Raw genomic sequence first — 20,350 nt, 5'->3', positions numbered from 1 at the left:
TTAGAGTGATCTGACATCCCTTGGAAAACAGAACTCTTGCCTCTGTATTTCAGAGCCATTCTTTGTGATTTTCGGAGAAGGCAATGGCACCCCACTCCAGTACTCTTGCCTGGAAAATCCCATGGGCGGAGGAGCCTGGTAGGCTGCAGTCCGTGGGGTCGCAAAGAGTCGGACATGACTGAGCGATTTCACTTTCACTTTTCACTTTCATGCACTGGAGAAGGAAATGGCAACCCACTCCAGTGTTCTTGCCTGGAGAATCCCAGGGAAGGGGGAGCCTGGTGGGCTGCCGTCTATGGGGTCGCACAGAGTCGGACACGACTGAAGCGACTTAGCAGCTGTAGCACCTTTGTGATTTAGGATTAAGGTGCAGAGTACTTAAGATGAGGCTCACATCGTGCTTTATGATGTTACATATGAGTCAACTCGCACTCTACGGCCTTAAGAATTCCTCGCCTTGGACTACAAATCCCAGCATGGCTTGCGAGGACTTGCAGCCCGGACGACATTTCCCAGCCTGCTCCACGTCCCAAGATGGTAGTAAGTAGAGGGGAGGGCCGGTGAAGGCAAAGAGGAGCTGTTTTTGCGGACCCTGCCTCTTGGGTTCCCTTCCTCATGTAATCCAGGGCTTCCATCAGGGACTTGGGGTGCCTTTAGGGTCGTGGCCCCGAGTACTACGTTTCCCAGCGTGCCCAGCAGCCGATTGCCGTGACCTTTGTACCGTAATTTTTACTTCCCAAGGTGCCCTGGGCGGTCACCGAGGGAATTTCTTGGTGTAAGGGTTGCGGACTCAATTTCCCATGGTATCCTGGCGTTTCTCAGGACCTAGGGAATACATTCATTCATTCAAAATACTATTCCCGATCGCGTTTTATTAGGTCTTGGCAATGGGAATAGGGATGCACACAGAAGACAAAAACCCCTGTTCTCCTGGGGCTTATTTCTAGCTGACGGGATAAGACAAATCCAAAATAAGTAAATCACATGGTATGAGGAAAGCGGTAAGGTGTATGGAAAAATTAGTTCTGTATCTTTTAGGACTCCCGAGCTACCGAGTCCGTTTCCCGCTTGGGCTCCTTGATACTGTGAACTACATTTCCCACCATGCCCCGGGGCACAGCTCCGGTCTTTAGACTCCATTTCCCAGCACCCCCAGGGGAAGCCTCTCAATCAGATTTCCTTTTGAAACCGCTGAGCCGCGAATTTCCCAGTGTGCCTCGGGGCAGATCGAGGCCGGAATGTGGCCGAGACCGATTTCCGTTGTGGACTCCACTTCCCAGAGCTCCCCGCGGCCTTCTCCGAGGCTGTTGCCCCGACCTCTCCCGCCTGCGGACTCCATTTCCCAGCGCACCCCGGGGCAGCGTGGTGACGTCGAGCGCCGGGCGGGGTCCGGTAGATCCTTGGGCGGCGCGGGGCTGGCGGCAGTTCCCGGCGGCCCGGGGGCGGGCGGCGGCGGCGGCGGCGGCGGCAGCACCACCTCGGGGCTCGGGGCTCGGCGCTCGCTCGCTCGCTCGTTCGCTCACGGGCGGGCGGGCGGCGCGATGTCGGGCGAGGACGGCCCCGGGGCGGGCCCCGGGGCGGCGGCAGCAGCGGCCCGCGAGCGGCGGCGGGAGCAGCTGCGGCAGTGGGGGGCGCGGGCAGGCGCCGAGCCGGGCCCCGGGGAGCGGCGCGCCCGCACCGTGCGCTTCGAGCGCGCCGCCGAGTTCCTGGCGGCCTGCGCGGGCGGCGACCTGGACGAGGCGCGTCTGATGCTGCGCGCCGCCGACCCCGGCCCCGGCGCTGAGCTGGACCCCGCCGCCCCGCCGCCCGCCCGCGCCGTGCTCGACTCCACCAACGCCGACGGCATCAGCGCCCTGCACCAGGTCAGCGCCCGGGTCTGCGCCGCCCGGAGCACCCTCCCTCCCCGGCCCGGAGGCACCCCGGCTGGCCCTGCTGTGCGCCGTCGTCCGCGCCGGACCCCCTTTCGCCTCCGTCCCACCTGGGGCTCCCCTCTCCCGACCCTGAGCCCCTGGAACTGACGCTGGCTTTTGCCATTCTGAGCCTCCCGTTCCCTGGCCCCGAACCGTCGCTGCCGGCCTCAGCCCGGTGCATCCCCGCCAGGTCACTTCGCGGTGCTCTTTCCCGACCTTGGGGGCTCTCTCCCCAGGACTCCCCAAGCCTCGCCCGTGCGATCGCCACCGGTGCCATCTCGACTCTGCCATCTAGTGCTGGGCCTCCCTCTTTCCTGAGTCTGTGCCCCTTGCAGCCCCACCGCTGCCCCCTGTTCCCCCATAGGTACCACTCCCCCTTCTACCCCCAGGAGCGTAGCATCGCCTTCCTCCCTGCTTGTGCTCTCCCTGCAGCCGGGCCTCTCTGCGTGGGGCCACCTCTGTCATCCCCGGCCGTGCCATCTGTTGCTATCTAAGGGTGCTCTTTCCTGAGCCCCTACATTCGAGGCTCTGTACTCCTGAAGTGGGTGCTTCGCTTGCCCGGGTCAGCTCAGGCCCTCTCCCCCGCCCCCCTTCGCCCTCATGCCCTCGTCATTTCTCCTTCTGGGACTGTGCCACCTCCTGCCTCCCAAGGCAAGGCCTCTCTTGGGTGTTTCTCCTCCAGGAACCTCCTCTCCTCTCTCCTGTTGCTTTGGCCTGCATCATCGCCCCCCGCTTTTTTCTGTGCAGCCTCGAAGCACCCACCTCTTCCTCGCTTTGGGCCGCCTTGCATTCTCTGTCCGGATTCCCTCCTGTGGATCTGGGCAGCGCCCCCCTCCCGCAGAGTGCGTCCTCTCTCCCAGCCCCCATCTTGTCACTTTCTCAAGAGATCCAGAGCCGGGTTACTCCTCTCTGTCCACGGCCTGGGCCCTCGTGCCTTCCCCAGATGGTCCGACCGCTGCCTTCGAGCTTCTTCTGTTCCAGAACCAGGCCCACCATAGGCCCCACTACCAGGGTTCCCTCTGGTTTGGGGTGCTCCTGTCACCCCCACCCCCTTTTTTTCAGTAGGGCCATCAGGCACAGTTCACAGAGGAGCCCCTGTCCCCGAGGCTGTCTCCCTCCTAGTCTCGAATTGGTCCAGTCCCCAGCCCTCTCTTCCCTGCCAGAACCCCTAGGGTTTGGTTACTTTGGGACCCAGAGAGGACCCAGGGAAGGAAACCTGGGCAGGGAGCAGGGGCCTGGGGAGGATGCCGGAAGGGGCCCACATGCCAGGTTCCCAGGAGGAGCAGCAGCTCAGGAAGGTAGGCCAGTCTTGAGCTCTGATCTGGGCTCCTCAAGTGGGTGGCCTTGAGTGCAGGTCTTTTCCCTGCGCTGTGTGCGTCTCGCCTGTGAACGGGCTGGCAGGGGCGCCCTGCGGGAGGTGCCTCTTTCAGTCAGCGGTTGCAGCCCCTGGCCCAGGTGCTGTCTCTCCCCCCAGGCCCGTGCCCTGCAGAGGCCCCAGTGTTCTCTGGGTCACCCTCCTCCCTCAGGCCCCGTAGGGTCTCGGAGCTTGACACGCCCGGGACAGGGGCCTCAGGTTTCCAAGTCCCCCTTCCTGCACCGCCGTCCCTGCCCCGGCTCCCAGGGACCTTTCTGAAGGCATTCCTGGCCCTGCCTTTCTGGCTGGGCCGCGCTCCCCAGCCTGTCCCTTGGCCCAGACCCTGTCCAGCAGAAGGCCACCCCTGTCAGTCAGTGGGATCCCTCGCCCTCCTGCTATAGGTGCGAGGAACTCACTTGCCAGGGCTCTGTGGGAGGCCTGGAGGGGATTAGGGCATCCATCCGAGGTGCAGAGAGGGGAAGTCCCCACATCAGGTCACCCAGCCAGTGAGCGAGCCGGGGAGCGGGGCTTCGGGTCAGGTCTGGGAGTTTGCTGATCAGCTTGTGCCAGTTTGCCCAAGACTGGCCTCGTTTTAGCTCCGAAAGTCCCAGGTCCCAGGAAACCCCTGGACAGGCACACGGGACAGTCGCTCATGTTGTCTGGGTGAGTCCGGCAGCCATGGTTTCTGTTTCCCCTGGAGCAGGTCCCCTGGCATCAGCTCCCTGCTCTGGCTGGGACCCCAGGAGGTCTCACATCCTAGCCCCTACCCCTCGACAAGGTGACAAGCCCGGTATAGGCTGCCTCATCCCCAGATTATCTCATAATTAGTGACTGGGGTCTGGGATAGGAAGGACTGTGAGCCAGGATTCTTAGGTGTAGATAGGGAGGGGGTCCGAGAGTCTAGGCCCCCTGGGTCTGAGGAGGAGGGCGGGGCCTGGACCCTGGGTCCGAGGAGGAGGGCGGAGCCTGGATTCTTGGTCCCTGGCGCCCAGGCCGCAGGCATCTTTCACACGGATGCCTGTGCCCGGCCAGGTCCTTGAAAGGGAAAGGCCTGTCTCCCTCCTTGCCCCCCCTCTTCACCATGGCAACTGGTGGAAATAAACGGCGCCCAGAGTTCATCCCGTTCCCAGGGCGCCCGTGGCCCGCCTTCCGCAGCCTGAGTTTCCATGACTTCATGCTCTTGGCCCTCGTAGCTTACTCCCCTGCTCCGGGCGGCCGGCCGTGGAGAGGTGAGGGGGCCAGAGGCTAACCTCCCCCGAGGACCCGGGAGGCCAGGTCCACTCCCGTCCCTCAGCCCTGCTCAGGCCCAGTGCCCACCCCGTGTTCGCACACATCCCGGGCGAAACCCTTTCTCTGGACCTGGCCTGCTGCGCCGGCACGGGCAAGGGCTTTGGTCTCCCGGTGCTGGGATCTCTTCCTCCATCAGAGAGGACCCTGACAGCGCTCGGAGTGGGGACGGTGCCCGTGGATGCCCCGTGATGGGGTGCCCTGTGCCTCTCGGGCACCAGGTCTGGGCGCACTCCCTCTCAGCCATCTCTCCCAGTGCTGGGGTCCTGCCCAGGACCCTCACCACCGCCATGCCCCCTTCCCAGGTTTGCAGGGACCTGGCGACCCTACCAGCCCTGCGTGGCCTTGGGCCCCAGAGTCCGGCTGTTTCCCCGCCAGGGTCATGGCAGGGCCGTGGTCAGCTCTCCTGGAGAGTCTGCTGGGTCTGAGGAGGAGGCCTGGGTCTCTTCCCTTGGGTTCGGCTCTGGAGGCCCACCCTCCGTGTGACTGGGGTGCATCTTGTGAGCAGGCATGGTTCGGGGTCCCTACAGCTTCTCTGCTATCTGGCCAGCTCCTCCTCTCACAGTCCCCAGTGAGCCCCAGAGGCCTGCCTGGCGTGGCCACCGGGAAGCCAGGCTGTGCAGGGCTGGGGAGGGGTGTCTTAAACACCTGGGTGGCTGGAGGGGCCCCACGGGCAGGCTTGGTGCCTTCCAGGGCCCTTGGGATCTTTCTCCGGAGCTTTGCCTGATCTGTCCTGGGTCCCCCTCGAGGACCCGGAGGAGGTCCTGCCTTGCCAGGCACTCAGGGAGGTCCGGAGTGGTGAGGGTGACTCCCCGCCCCCCCCAGGCCTGTATCGATGAGAACCTGGAGGTGGTGCGCTTCCTGGTGGAGCAGGGCGCCACTGTGAACCAGGCGGACAACGAGGGCTGGACGCCCCTACACGTGGCTGCGTCCTGCGGTTACCTAGACATCGCCAGGTGAGGCGGGGACGGCGGGCGGGCCCGCTGGGCGTGGGGCCCAGACCCCTCCATCCTGACCGTAGCCCGCCCCCGCCTCCCCAGGTATCTCCTGAGCCACGGGGCCAACATCGCCGCGGTCAACAGCGACGGGGACCTGCCTCTGGACCTGGCCGAGTCCGATGCCATGGAGGCGCTGCTGAAGGCGGAGATCGCCCGCCGAGGTGGGCCTGGGGCGGGGTGCGGGGCTCCTGCCGTCGGGGCCTCTGTTGCCGAGGACCCGGACCCCAGGGACTCAGTGTGGCCTGGACCGTTTAACCCGAGAAGAAGTGATTGAGGCGGGGTTTGGCTCATCCTTGGGATGACTGAGGGAACTGAGTTTGGTGCTTGTCCCGGGTGGTGGCGAGTCTTCTCAGGAATTGTGCTGGGGGGTGGGGGGCAGTGGAGGAATGCCGAGTCTTCTGAGGGGTCTGGTCTGCTGTCCTCATGATCACTGCACCCCGCGGTCCTTAATAGGGGGCCCAGGACCCCCTAAACTCCGTGCCTGGCCACGCTCTTTTCTAGGGGGAGTGTGTGTGACTTCTATCAGGTGCCCACCTGCCCCCCCCACTCTCACAGTCGCTGATGACTAGACCCTGGGGAAGACTCGCCTGGCTGCCATGCAGGGCCAGGGACCATGGGTGGGAGACAGTGAGCAGCCTCGGCCCGTCACCAGTGTGGCTTCTGGGTGACCGTCTGCTCCTCCGAGTGGGTCTGGTGGCCGCACCACATCTGTGGGGAGGTGTGAACGCAGGGCTGGGGGGTCTGGGGGGCCATGCGGGAGGCGCAGGGAGGCTGCTGAAGAACGGCCGGGCGTCCGAGGCAACGCGCAGATTCCCAGCTTGGCTCGGGTTGGGAGGGACGAGGCCCCACTGTGGGCAGGTGGTGTGCCGGTGGCCACAGGAGTCCCGCGGGGCGCTGAGGCGCTGGTGGGCGAGCCGAGGTCCGGAGCCTGGGTTTGCTTCAGATGCTGGGAGCAAAGCGGAGCAGACGGAACTGGGCTTTTCCTGCCTCCGCTTCTCCGCGTTTCCATCTGGATGACTTCACACGCTGAGCCAGGTTTCACTAGTAGTCCAAGGAGGGCAGCCTCCATTGAGGCTCACCAGGGTTTTCAGCAGCTTTGCGTGGCTACAGTTGTCCACGTGTGCACTTCCGTCACCCTTTAGACACACGCGGGCTCGTCTTTTCTGCGTAGTCACACTAAAGCTTGTGTGTCCGTGAGCACATTGAGTTTGGATGATTCTGATCAGTCCCGAAGAAACCCTGAGCCCCGGGCTGTGACCCCTGACCCCCCTCAGCCCTGGGGGGCACCCATGGGCTTCGTGTGGGGAGTTTGCCCGTCCTGGACGTTTTGCGTGAGTGGAATCCTGAAGCGTGGACTCCGGGTTTCTGGCTTCGAGGTGTGATTGCTTGCGCGCCCTCCCTCTCCGTGGGGGTGAACCTGCCCAGCTCCCCTCCCCCGGCCCTGCTGGCCGGCACTGGAGCAGCCTTCACCCCTCCCTTTTACATGGCCCCTCAGCCTGGACCCAACTGCGCCGTCAATTCTGCAGGTTTGGCAGGAACTTGCCAGCAAGTTCTGCTGGGAGGTGAACTCCTTCCGCCCTGTGATTGGTGATGTTAACCTTGAGCCTCGTTCAGAGGGGTCGCCCAGGTAACTCTGCGGCGGAGGCATCTTTCTCACTTTGTTGTTAAAAAGCAGCCTGCAGGGCAATGGTTGGAGGCCACCGGGGCTGGGTGATCTCTGCGGCCTCCTGTGTGTTCCTGCTGGAATTGCCCAGAGCGCTCATCACCTCAGGGTGACCTGTTGTGCCACTCCTGCGGGCTGAAGGTCGGTGTGGTCGGGGGGTGGGGTTGGCCTGTATGACCGACCAGGCACAAAGGCCTGTGGTGCTACTGGGAAGACCCTCCACTGCGCTGCTGGGCGTGGGACAGCTGCCTCTGAAAGCCGGAGGCCGCGGTGACGAGGCTCCACGGTGCCTGCCTTGACGTGAGGCCTCACGGCCTGTGGTGGGCAGAATCTGCTTTACCGCAGTTTTAGGAGGAAGGCAGTCCATGGGCCTCTGTAACTGAAGTCTGGGAGTTATGTGAACCTCAGGCATGGCTTGGCCAGGGGCGCAGACGCAGCCGAAAGCCTTCCTACCGTCTCTGTGCTGAGCCCTGTGCTGGCTTCACCCCAGGCTGGTTCTCTCAGTGAGGCACTTGGCGTGGCTCCTAGCAGTGCAGGCTGACACCCCGGCGGAACTAGGGCTAGACTTCTCAGCAGCCCCAGCCCCAGCCCTCTGCCTTTAGGGCCACCCTGGTCACAGCCTGCTCTGAGCCAGTCGTGTGGCAAGGAGGACGGTCAGGCCTGGTGACGCAACCGCGCGTGGAGCCGGGCTGTGGGCTCCTCACAGCCGCGTCGGGTGAGAGCAGGGCTGAGGACAAGCAAGGTGGGGGCCTGGATGCAGGCAGCTCCAGGCGTCAGCTCCTCCGCAGACACTGTGCTCACAGCCTGGGCCGCAGGGGCCAGCCCGAGCCCAGGACCCCCAGCCATTTTGCTCAGAAAGGGCACGGTCAGACCCATAGGGACTTGGAACTGGGCTGGAAGGAACCCAACATCAGGACAGAGATGCGGGCCGGTTACTCTCAGAGGTGGCAGCTTTGACAGGCAGTTCCAGTCCTGGCGAGGCCCAGCCACGGCAGTCTTTTCTCTGGCAGGCACGCCGGTGATTCCAGCCTCCGTATGAACAGCTAGACGGCCGGCATGGAGGTGATTCCAGCCTCTGTGTGAACAGCTAGATGGACAGAATGGATTGTACCTGGAGATGCGCACTCCCAGTGCTCCAGCAGTTCCACTCCTAGGTCACCCGGTGGTGCCCTCCCCCTTGAGCTTCACAGTGTTGAGAGGCTGTCAGTTCAGTCGCTCAGTCCTGTCCAAATCTTTGCAACCCCATAGACTGCAGCGTGCCAGGCTTCCCTGTTCATCACCAACTCCAGAGCTTGCTCAAACTCATGCCCATCGACTTGGTGATGCCATCCAACCATCACCTCCATGCCGTCCGTCTAGCTGTTGTCCCCTTCTCTTCCTGCCTTCAATCTTTCCCAGCATCAGGGTCTTTTCAAATGAGTCAGCTCTTTTTTTTCGCATCAGGTGGTCAGAGTATTGGAGCTTCAGCTTCAGCATCAGTCCTTCCAATGAATATTCAGGGTTGATTTCCTTTAGGATGAACTGGTTGGATCTCTTTGCAGTCCAACGGACTCTCAAGAGTCTTCTCCAACACCACAAATCAAAAGCATCAATTCTTCAGCGCTCAGCTTTCTTTATGGTCCAACTCTCACATCCATACATGACTACTGGAAAAACCATAGCTTTGGCTAGACGGACCTTTGTTGGCAAAGTAATGTCTCTGTTTTTTAATATGCTGTCTAGGTTGGTCATAGTTTTTCTTCCAAGAAGCAAGTGTCTTTCAGTTTCATGGCTTCAGTCACCATCTGCAGTGATTTTGGAGCCCAAGAAAATAGTCAGCCACTGTTTCTCCTGTTTCCTCATCTATTTGCCATGAAGTGATGGGACCGAATGCCATATCTTAGTTTCTGAATGTTGAGTTTTAAGCCAACTTTTTCACTCTCCTCTTTCACTTTCATCAAGAGGCTCTTTAGTTCTTCACTTTTTGCCATTAAGGGTGGTGTCATCTGTGTATCTGAGGTTATTGATATTTCTCCCGGCAATCTTGATTCCAGCTTGTGCTTCATCCAGCCAGGCATTTTGCATGAGGTACCCTGCATATAAGTTAAGTAAGCCGGGTGACAATATACAGCCTTGACGTACTCCTTTTCCTATTTGGAACCGGTCTATTGTTCCATATCCAGTTCTAACTTTTGCTTCCGGACCTGCATACAGATTTCTCAGGAGGCAGGTCAGGTGGTCTGGTATGCCCATCTCTTTCAGAATTTTCCACAGTTTGTTGTGATCCACAGTCAAAGGCTTTGCATAGTCAATAAAGCAGAAGTAGATGTTTTTCTGGAACTCTCACTTTTTCGATGATCCAGCGGATGTTGGCCATTTGATCTCTGGTTCCTCTGCCTTTTCTAAATCCAGCTTGAACATCTGGAAGTTCACAGTTCATGTATTGCTGAAGCCTGGCTTGGAGAATTTTGAGCATGACTTTACTAGCGTGTGAGATGAGTGCAATTGTGTGATAGTTTGAGCATTCTTTGGCATTGTCTTTCTTTGGGATTGGAATGAAAACTGACCTTTTCCAGTCCTGTGGCCACTGCTGAGTTTTCCAAATTTGCTGGCATATTGAGTGCAGCACTTTCACAGCATCATCTTTTAGGATTCGAAATAGCTCGACTAGAATTCTGTCACCTCCACTATCTTTGTTTGTAGTGATGCCTCCTAAGGCCCACTTGACTTCACATTCCCAGATGTCTGGCTCTAGGTGAGTGATCACATCATCATGGTTATCTGGGTCATGAAGATCTTTTTTGTACGGTTCTCCTGTGGGTTCTTTCCACCTCTTCTCAATATCTTCTGCTTCTGTTAGGTCCCTACCATTTCTGTCTTTATTGAGCCCATGTTTGCATGAAATGTACCCTTGGTGTCTCTCATTTTCTTGAGGTCTCTAGTCTTTCCCAATTTCTGTTGTTTTCCTCTCTTTCTTTGCATTGATCACTTAGGAAGGCTTTCTTGTCGCTCCTTGCCCTTTTTTGGAACTCTGAGTTCAGATGGATGTATTCTGAGGGAGCTCCTCCTTCAGTTGAGAGGGTGAGGGTAGGCCAACACCAAATCCAGGAGGGATCAATCAGTAATCTGTAGCTGAGTGATCTGTGATAGGGAAAACTGCCAGGGGGATATGCAAAAGAGTGGGTGTGGCCATTAGCCATTAAAGCTTTATTTACAAACATACGCTCTGTCCGGAAGAGGCAATCCACACTGTCATGAAGTGGATTAGTGGTTGTCAGGCTCTGGGGAGCGACTGCTTGATGGGGTAAGAGGTTTCTGTTTGGGGTGATGAGAAAGTTCAGGTACAAATAGATAGTGTTGATGGCGGCACATGGTGAATGTCCTAAAAGCCATTGAATCGCATGTTTGGTGAAGTAGATAAATCTGTGTGAACCGAACACCTTGCCTGCACGCACAGGCACTGGTTTGCCCCCCTCCATCAGGAGTTCTGTTAATAAACACGGCTAATCTCCGCAAAAAACAGAGCTGCAGAGGGATGCATTTGAACAGGCACGACACTAACTGTGGCTGCAGAAAAAGGTCTGCAAACCCCGCCTTTCCCTGCCCGCCAGGCTCCCGTGTCTATAATAGGACTGGACGTAGGTGGTTCCCTTGAAGGAGGTCAGGCGGTAGGGGGCGGGTCTCTGAGTCCCGGGTACTTTCTGGCCTGCGGGTGAGCCCTCACCAGCCAGACGTTCCTGGAATAGTCCCCCTGGGAGTCCCTGCCAGCCAGGGCACCCTGAGGTGATCCCAGCGGAGTTTAGTCCCAGTGCCCAGCTGCCAGACCCGGACGGACTGGGGCCCCTGGGTAGCCTGGGGCAGGGTTTACAACCTTGTAGTAAGGGTGTGTCAGGGTTCCTGCTCCTGAAAGCAAATCCGTGAAGGCGGTTACCCCTGGGGCCCCCTGGTACAGCTGTGAGCTGAGCCCTGAGCGCGCGCTTCTCTGCCCGTGCTGTCCATTGGGAAGCCAGAGGCAGCCACGCGCGTAATCAAGGATTTCCAAGAAGGCGCTTTTAAAAATAGAAACAGGTGAGGTTCATTTTAGGAACATGGTTTACTTGACCCGTCCGTCCAGGGCAGTGCCATTTCTGCGTGCGATCAGCGTAAAGAACTATTCGTGAGCTGCTGCCCGTTCTTTCACGCTTCGAAATCCGGCGTGTTGGCCGTCTGCAGCCTGGCTCAGCAGGACGGCTCCGCCCTGGGCCGCGCGTGGCCAAGTGAGCAGTTCCGCAGTGGGAAAAATAGCAGATAGGAACGAAGCTCCTGGAGAAGGAGCACACAGCCCCTAGAGGAGACTCCTGTTTCTGACTGCCGTCTCGACCGCTCTTCACGGGCAAACCACAGATTGTCAGTGACGGTCAGAAGGGACTGTTCCACCCTCAACAGGGCTGCCTGTTCTCGATCCAGAATCAACTTCTGTTTCATGTAAAGTGTCCCCTTGCCCTCGTGTCGGTGAGTTCAGAGCACTTTCCCTGAAACCAACGAGAGAGGAAGCGTGCTGGCAGGGGGCAGCTGGTGAGAAGGTGCCGTCGCCCCAGCGATGGGGGCATCCTCAGTGGCTTCTGCTTGCTTCATCCTCTCGTGAGCGATAAACGTGACAAAACACAGGAAGATGCCGGACTAAGGACCGTATCAGTAGTGAAAGGGAACATGAGACCCAAGATTCCCCCCAGCCCCCAGCAGGGGCCCTCAGTGGAACCCACGGCTGCCCATTTGGGAAGTGACGGAGCTGGCCCCGGCTCCCCTGAGCCCCCAAGGAGCACACACAGGCCAGGTGCCGCCCTGGGTCTCGCGGGGGGCGCCCCACCTCTTACCGCTTCTGGTCCTCCCAGGTGTGGACGTGGAGGCAGCCAAACGGGCGGAGGAGGAATTGCTGCTTCACGACACCAGGTGCTGGCTGAATGGGGGCGCCATGCCTGAGGCGCGGCATCCCCGCACGGGGGCCTCCGCCCTGCATGTGGCCGCTGCCAAGGGTTACATCGAAGTGATGAGGTGAGCCGCGCCTCCTCCCCTGCCCTCGCACCCAGCGCCCCATCCCTTCTCTCCATCTTGCACCTGCCTGAGGGTTTTGTCTGTTCCCGCCCCTTTCTCCCTGGGCACTAAGGACGCGCGTTTCCCTCCAAGTACAGCCTCAGTTGTACCCACGTCTTGACGTTCTCGCTTCTCACTGCCCTTCAGTTTAAGACAGTTTCCAGCTTGTAATCTTCTTTGACCCAGAGATCATTTAGAAGCATGTCGTTAATTTACAGATACACGGGGTTTTCTAGTTACGGTTTCATTAGAGCCGTGCCTCGTCTTATTGCACTTTGCCAGTAGTATTTTCTTTTTTAACAAATTGAAGATTAGCAGCAGCTCTGCATTGTCAGATGACGGTGAACATTTTTAGCAAAATAAAGTATTTTTGAAGATACATACATTGGGTTTTATTTCAGACATAATGCTATTGCACACTTAATAGACTTAAGTTTTACACGCCCTGGCAAACCAGAACGGTTCACGTGACTCGCTGTATCGTAGTAAAGCCAGCTGGCTGTCTGGAAGCGAACCCCGAGTCCGCCTGTGCTCATTTCCCAGCTTAATCTCGCTGTGGTTTGAGAGCGGGTTCTCCTCGAGTCCTGATTCCTGAGACCCGCTGAGGTTTGCTTCATGCCCCAGCCAGTGTCAGCCAGGAAGGAAGTGTGTTGTCAAGGACAGCGCTGCATATAGGTTATGAGGTCGACTTTGTACTCATGCCGTTTAAATCTTCTGTATCCCTAGTGATTCTTTTTTTCCCATCTGCTGCTTCTGTCAGTCGTTGTGAGAGAATGTGACAAACTGTGGTGAAGTGTCTCACTACGCCTGTGGGGCTTTCCTGTTTCTCCCTTCTTTGTGTCCGCTTTTGTGTTACATATTTCAAGCCCAGGTCATTTGGTGCATACATATTTTAAGTTGTTGCCATGTGCACTCCCTTTCTTTCATCCCCACCTTGGTCTTGTCCCATTTCTGACCGCCTCACCCCTTCCTGTCAAGAGTAGCTGGTTCTGCTGCTTATCAGGCTCCCCTGCCCTCTATTTTCTCTTTATATTTAGTATGATAATGGAGTTCCTGCAAATCCCTCCATCTCTGCTCACCTCCGTGTTAATGAATTTTTAGGAAGGTTTTCCGGGGGAGCTCTCTGGTGGTCTAGTGGTTAGGGTTCTGGGCTTTCACTGCTGTGGCCCGAGTTCAGTCTCTGCTCAAGGAACTGAGATTCCGCAGGCTGCACGGAATGGCTGGAAAAGAAGAGAATGTTTTCCAGTAAGGAACTTAAGATGACCCCTGATAGCTTGGGGCTCATGTCCTTGCTGTCTGCTCTAATTTGGAGGTACGGTGCCCCATCCTCTGTAGTTCTGGTGAAAGTCCCGGGTCCTATACTCTCTGCGCATCTGTTCATCCCAGGGCTGATCCCTGTGGCAAGGAGGATGGGACACTGAATGGTCAGGCCTGGTAATGTGGCCAGCTCTGGAGGCTGTGCCCTCTTCTGCCTGTGACTTCCCCTCCTGAGTCTCAGGTGGCTGCTTCAGCTCCTGCCATTGCATCGGCATCCCAGGCAGCCAGCAGGAAGGAGGGGGAGAGCAAAAGGAGTAAATATCCATTTCTTTTAAGAGAACAATCCAGAAGTGATATACACACTTAGTGCTGACATCCCCATTTGCCAGACCCTACTCAACTGGCCATTCCTAGCTATGAGAGAGAGATTCCAGATCCAATGGTCCATGGTGGTGGTGATCTCCCAGGAAAGAACCCTCTAAGCCAGGGTTCCGTCTTGGCACTGTGGCGTTTGGTCCCAATCTGTCCTTGCTGGGGGGAGGTCCTCTGCGTTGTGGGAGGTTTGGGGGCATCCTCAGCCTACCCACTGGTGTCCCCGGCACCGCCCCTACATTGTGACGGCCAGAAACATCTCCAGACGCTCCCTGGCGGCAGCGTAGTCCTGGTTGAGAACTGCTGCCCCCACGCCGCCCCTCCTGGGGGGCGGTCCTCAGCCTTTCTGTGTGCTTGGGCACTGGGGAGCCCCCTCCTCTACCTCCGCTGGGGCTGTCCCAGCACAGGGGAGGTGTCAGGAGTCGAGCCCTGCAGGTTCAGGGAGCAGGGCCCCGGAGGCCACCTGCTAGGCTGGGGAGGGGTCAGAGACCGTGGCAGAGGCGTCTCCTCTGGGAGGGGCGCCTTGGGGCCCAGGCCTGTTTTTGGCCCTGTCACAGCTGGTTCTGACCATGGCCCCTGGCCCCGAGCCCCTGTCTCAGCCCTTGACCCCAGCCCTCCCCGGCCCCCAGGCTGCTCCTCCAGGCTGGCTACGACCCGGAGCTGCGCGACGGTGACGGCTGGACGCCCCTGCATGCTGCGGCCCACTGGGGCGTGGAGGATGCCTGCCGCCTGCTGGCGGAGCATGGCGGGGGCATGGACTCGCTGACCCACGCGGTGAGGGCCTGGCCTGGCCTGGCTCCCGGGGGCCGCGGGGCGGGAGGGCCCCCACCTCCGCCTCCTCCTCACCTGCCCTAACCCCTGCCCACCCAGGGGCAGCGTCCCTGTGACCTGGCGGACGAGGAGGTGCTGAGCCTGCTGGAGGAACTGGCCCGGAAGCAGGAGGATGTGAGTTTCCATCCGCAGCCGGGACCCGGGGCCTCCGCGAACCTGGGGAGCCACCCTTCACTGGCCAGTGATGGGGCCCAGTGGGCAGCTGTGATCAGCGGCACCGCTGGGCACCCCTGGGATGTCCCCGCACCAGCTCTGGGCCAGGCCTTGTTGCCGGAAAAACTCAGAAGGAAGGGGCGAACAGTCTGGACTTGGGATCTGAATCCCAGCTCTGCTCTTGATTTGCTGCGTGAGCTCAGACCAGTTCGGTAGCCTCTCAGGAAAATTGGCAGAATACTAAACAGCGTGTGCACTTGATGAGTTACGCATGCTGTTACATGGAACACGTGTCGTGCAATGAGCGGCATATATGTTACTGAAGAAAAGCATTCAGAATCTCGCCTGTCTCATAGTTAGCGCTCTGAGGAATCATCTGAGGCCTCCCGGGTCAGATCCCTGTTTAAAGCTTGGCCATGTCGACCTTGAGGGAGAAGGTGGTGTTTCCGGCTTGGTGGCCTGGAGGGGCGGGGGCATGCACGTGTTGAAGGAGCAGCACGTGCAGAGGCTGGGGGAGGAACCGGATGGTACCCGGAGGGGAAGACCCCAGAGGGCCTTGAGAGCCAGGCAGGAGCAAGTGAGGGGGCCGGGGGGTTAGTGGGTGAGGCAGGGTCTCTGGGCGCTGAGGGCACAGACGAAGCCTGGGGCGGCTGGGGAAGACCTGCAGCACTTGAGGTTTGCTGAGAGGAGAGGCGGAGCCGCGGGACGGCTCAGGTGTGAACGGGCCAAGGGCAAGCTGTGGGGGAGGCGGCTGTGTCCGGGCGTGCTGGGCATCCCAGGAGGCCGAGGCTCCAGGAGTACTTACTGGAGACCCAGGGCGCTGTACAGAGTCCACAAAGCACCCGGTCCACCCCTCAGCACAGCTCTGTGTGGGACCCAGGAAGGTCTGCCCATCCTGTTCCCCTCCCAACAGCCCCTTCCCCTCTTGCAGCTTCGGAACCAAAAGGAAGCTGCCCAGAGCCGGGGCCTGGAGCCCCAGGGACCCTCCAGCAGCAAACACCGAAGGTAGGGGGAGGCGCCCGGCGGGAAGTGGGCTGGAAGTCCCCCAGGGCTTGGGCCCCAGCACCCACCCTCCCCTTTCCACCAGGAGCTCTGTGTGCCGTCTCAGCAGCCGGGAGAAGATCTCCCTCCAGGACCTGTCCAAGGAGCGCCGACCCGGGGGAGCAGGGGGGACGCCCATCCGGGACGAGGACGAGGGAGAAGAAGCCCCCTCAGGTGAGGGGCCAGGGGCCTGGACCCCCGGGTCTGAGGGATGAGGAGGGGCTGATACTTCTTCTGAGCTCTCCGTCTTCCCACCCACAGAGCCACCCCCTGCAGAAGGCAGAGCCCTCAACGGGGTCTCCTCCCCACCGCCCTGTAGCCCCGGGAGCCCCGTGGTGAGTGGGGGCCTGGGGGTAGGGCGGGGTTGGCCCGAGCCTGCCGTCAGGGCCGCGGGGTAGAGACTGCGGGCCCAGAACCCTCTGGGGCTCCTGTGGCCTTTCCCTGGCGGTTCCGGTCCCCAGCGGTAGATTGCTGTGGTCCTTCTGGGGGCAGCACGTGAAATTCTTGAGAAGAAGGGCCCTGTCGTGGTAACGGAGAGCTTTCTCTTCTCCAGACCCCTGAGGAGGCCTCGTTCTCCAGGCGCTTTGGCCTCCAGAAGACCGGTAGCTCTGGGGCCCTGGGGCCAGCGGACCAGCGCGGGGCTGAGGGCACCCTAGGGGCCGGGCTGCAGCGCTCTGCGTCCTCCTCGCGGCTGGAGGGTGCGTCCACTCAGGTGAGCGCTGGGGGAGGCCCGGGGAGCAGACCCTGCCCAGCGGGGAGAGTAGCTGCCTGTCTTCTCTCTCCGCAGGGCCGGGAGCCCCGTCTTGCCAGAGTCCCCCCCACCCCATCCCAGAAGGTGCCGGAGCCCTCTTCCCCGTGAGTACGGTGGGACAGCCCCTCCAGGGTGGGGGGGCAGGTCGGGGTTCCTGCCTTGTACCCACGATTCTCTGGGGTCCGCTCCCTGCCTCCCACCACTCCTGGCCTCAGTTTCCCTTTTGGTGCTGCAAGTAAAAGCGCCCAAGGCCACGGTGTTCTGACTTCCCGGGGGCCCCTGCCCCCCTTCCTGCCCTCCTCTCTGACTCAGGCCCTGCACTGCGCCTCCCCCTTCACACCCACAGGGCTTCCTTCCTCCTGCTCAGGTCTGTTTAAATGTCAACTTCTCTGGGAGGCCCACCACCCGCCCTGCCCTCACCCCCAGAGCCTGCGGACTGGCACACCTCCGGGCTCCGGTCCTGGCTGGTTTTTCCCCAGACTGCTTTATCCTCCTGACATTGTGTGACCCTGTCTTCTTGTGGTTATTGTCCATATTGCATCTTTTCTGCTCAGATTTGACTCACGGAGCAGAGATTCTTCGTTTCTTTAGCTTCTTGCTCTGTGCCCAGCGCGCAAGGCGAGCTTGAGTAAAACTTGCCGATTGAATGAATTCACACAGGTCTGAGATCTCCAGGCCTCCTCCTCCCTTGGGTAACTCCACTCCTTCCCCCAGGACCTCCGAGCCCGAGTCCTCGGTGAAGCCCAATGTCCCCGTAGCCTCCGCGGCGCCCCCAGCGGACTCCCGGGACCGCCGGAGGTGAGGCAAGACCCCCGCGTTACCTAGGAGTCCCGGAGCTGGTCGGGGTGGACCGGGGGAAGCTTGTCCCAGGGTCCTCTGGCCGAACTCGACTCCCCCTGGGGGTGTCGGCCACGGGACAGGACAGGTCCAGAGGAGCCCTCTCTGAAGTCGGGCCCCTCCCTCACTCAGGACCTACCAGATGCCCGTGCGGGACGAGGAGTCCGAGTCCCAGCGGAAAGCGCGCTCTCGCCTCATGCGCCAGTCTCGGAGGTCCACGCAGGTGTGGGAGGGGCCGGACCCCGGGTCTGAGGGAGGCGGGGCCGGGGGCCTGGACTCCATCCTGAAGGGGCTGGCCCCCCCACCCCAACTGCCCGCTCCCGTGCAGGGTGTGACCCTGACGGACCTGAAGGAAGCAGAGAAGGCTGCAGGAAAGGCCCCGGAGGCAGAGAAGCCGAGTGTGCAGAGCCTGGTGAGAGGGGTCAGTGACCGGTCAGTGGGTGGGACGAGAGGCCCTCGTCCTCTGACCCCTGCCCCTCCCCACAGGACCCTTCCCGGCGACCCCGAGTCCCAGGGGTCGAGAGCACTGACGGCCCTGCCCAGAGAGGTGAGGCTGGTCTCTGGGAGGTCGTCCTCCTGGCCGCGTGCGGTTTTCCTGGGGGGCGGGCCCAGGGACCCCTCGCCCTGCATTGGGCTGATTCCCACCCCTCCCCCAGCAGAGGCGCCCGACGGGCAAGGGCAGGGACCGCAGGCGGCCAGGGAGCCCCGCAGAGGCGGCAAGGAGCGGAGGGGCCCTGCCGAGGTGAGGGGTGGCGCCCGGCGGGCCGCGGGTGGGCCTGGGGGTGGGCCCAGCTCCCCTCCCCGCTGAACCCCACCTCCGCCCGCAGGGGGAGGAGGCGGAGCCAGCGCCGGCCGACCGCAGCCCAGAATCCAGGTACGGGGTGGGCAGGCCGGGTCTGGGCTGTCGTGGGGCCGTGGGCGCCCTATGACGGCCTCCCCACCCCTATCCCAGCACTCCCGAGGGCGACCCCTCATCCCTCAGGCAGCGGGACCTCAACCCAGACCAAGAGCCGGAACCGGACAAGCCGGACGGAGGCTTCAGGAAGGTTCGCCAGTCGGCTTTGTATCACTGCCCCGCCGCCCCCTGCCCAGGAGCCCTGCCTGACCCACCCGGGCACCCTGCACCCTTCCGGCCTCAGCCACCCACCCCGCCCCCGCAAGCCTGCCGCGTCTCCGCCGGCGAGCCTGACACCCTGTCCCTCCTGGGCCCGCAGCTGTACGCCGAGCTGCGCAGTGAGAACGAGCGCCTTCGCGAGGCGCTGACCGAGACCACCCTGCAGCTGGCGCAGCTCAAGGTGGAGCTGGAGCGCGCCACGCAGGTGAGGAGCCGGGGCCCTGGAGGCGAGGGGGTTGGCGAGGGTGCGGGTGCCGGCTCCGGGTCTCTGGGACGGAGACCCGGGACGGCGGGTGGGATCCTTGCGGGGAGGAGTCTGGGCCACAGAAGGGGCTGGGGCGGGGCCAACACCTCAGGGGCGGGGCCTGTGTCCAGAAGGGCGGGGCGGGGCGGGGCGGGGCGGGGCGGGGCCCGAGCGGTGCCGGACGGTTTGCGCTCGCCGCGAGTCCCGGCTGCCTTTCCTTCCTCTACTGGCCTCCCCTTCTGCCCGTGGCCGTGCGGGTGCTTGTCTCACCGCCGCTCTTTTTCTGTCTTCCCCAGAAGCAGGAGCGCTTTGCAGAGAGGCCTGCCCTTCTGGAGCTGGAGAGATTCGTGAGTAAGGCTGGCCAGGGTGGGACTAAATATGTCCCGACCTTACGAGCCCTTATGGTCTGGAGGAAGAGGTCCGCATTGACCTCTGCCCTTTCCTCGCCTATCTCCGCCATACTTGACCCCCAGTTCCCCACCCCGCCCTCACCTTCCTCCGATTATTCCAGGAGCGCAGGGCCCTGGAGCGAAAGGCAGCCGAACTGGAGGAGGAGCTGAAGGTGAATGCTAGCGGCGAGCTGAGGGCAGAGAGCCAGGGTGGGCCGTGGGTTCAGCCTGCCCAGGGCCACCCGGCTGACCAGTCTTTCCACCTCACAGGCCCTGTCCGACCTCCGGGCTGACAACCAGCGGCTCAAGGATGAGAACGCAGCCCTGATTCGCGTCATCAGCAAACTCTCGAAGTGACTCCGGAGGAGCCCCTCCCTTGCACCCATATTTATACAGCTGCTTCTGCCACACGCACCCCTTCCCCTGCGTGAGCACGAGTGACAGGGCTCCCGGGGGAGTCTCCGAGAAGCCATAACCTCCCCTCGGGACCTTCAGGCTGGGAGGGGAGTACAGAGAGCCCAGGAGCCAAGGGGGGCCATCAGAGGCCAGGATGGAGGCGGGAGGCTGAGCCAGGTAGGGGGACGTCGCTGAGCAGGGACTGGGGCTGGAGGCGGGACCAGGAAGGGACCGAGGACCAAGAAGCGCCGAGACCAGGAACCAGGACCAGAGTGGCGGCCCAGAGGTCCCCCTCACGTGTGATGTCACCCTCACCACCCCTCCCTCTCCAGAACAGGGATCCGAGAATGTGCCAAGAGCCCCGCCGGCCTCGGCCAGGCGGGCCTGTATATAGGGTCCGCGTGCAATAGGGAGGGCTGTCTTCTATTTTTTGTGGCCCCTCCCCGCCCACCGTCCGGGGTAGGGGGAGAAGGTATTTTCGAGACAAAGCACAGGCACCACAAATAAAAGTCGTGAAGTTGCCACTCAGTGACTGCGTCCTCGGCTGGAGGAGGGGTGCCGCTTCCTGCTGATGTGCTGCGGCTGTGCATGACCAGACCACAGGACCGTGCGGTGGGGTGCTGAGGACGGGACGGGGCTTCAGGAAGAGTGCTCAGTTGGAGCAAAGGCTCCCAACCAGGGCTGACATCGTCGAAAGTTGACTT

General features: G+C 61.1%; 1 protein-coding gene across 2 annotated transcripts; it reads left to right on the top strand.

Moving 5' to 3' along the window:
• Positions 1–1,394: 1,394 nt before the first annotated feature.
• PPP1R12C (protein phosphatase 1 regulatory subunit 12C) lies at positions 1,395–20,174 on the top strand. Of its 2 annotated transcripts, none has more exons than XM_055410570.2 (22): positions 1,395–1,862; positions 5,377–5,507; positions 5,592–5,710; positions 12,063–12,222; positions 14,520–14,664; positions 14,761–14,835; positions 15,806–15,879; positions 15,962–16,089; positions 16,177–16,250; positions 16,469–16,627; positions 16,703–16,770; positions 17,381–17,464; positions 17,636–17,726; positions 17,832–17,915; positions 17,990–18,050; positions 18,163–18,245; positions 18,331–18,377; positions 18,456–18,549; positions 18,718–18,822; positions 19,158–19,208; positions 19,373–19,423; positions 19,521–20,174. In XM_055410570.2, exons 1-22 carry the CDS (start codon positions 1,542–1,544, stop codon positions 19,605–19,607), a joined length of 2,292 nt encoding a protein of 763 aa, XP_055266545.2. In that variant the 5' UTR covers positions 1,395–1,541; the 3' UTR covers positions 19,608–20,174. The 2 variants fall into 2 exon arrangements, with proteins under 2 accessions (XP_055266545.2, XP_055266544.2); XM_055410569.2 differs by having other exon boundaries at positions 18,160–18,245.
• The last annotated feature ends 176 nt before the right edge of the window (positions 20,175–20,350 follow it).

The sequence above is a fragment of the Moschus berezovskii genome, chromosome 22, assembly GCF_049115385.1.
Source record: "Moschus berezovskii isolate FMDL1 chromosome 22, NW_MosBer_1.0, whole genome shotgun sequence".
Lineage (NCBI taxonomy): Eukaryota > Metazoa > Chordata > Mammalia > Artiodactyla > Moschidae > Moschus > Moschus berezovskii.
Note: the sequence above shows the minus strand (reverse complement) of the source record. Positions and strands in the feature narration are given on the sequence as shown.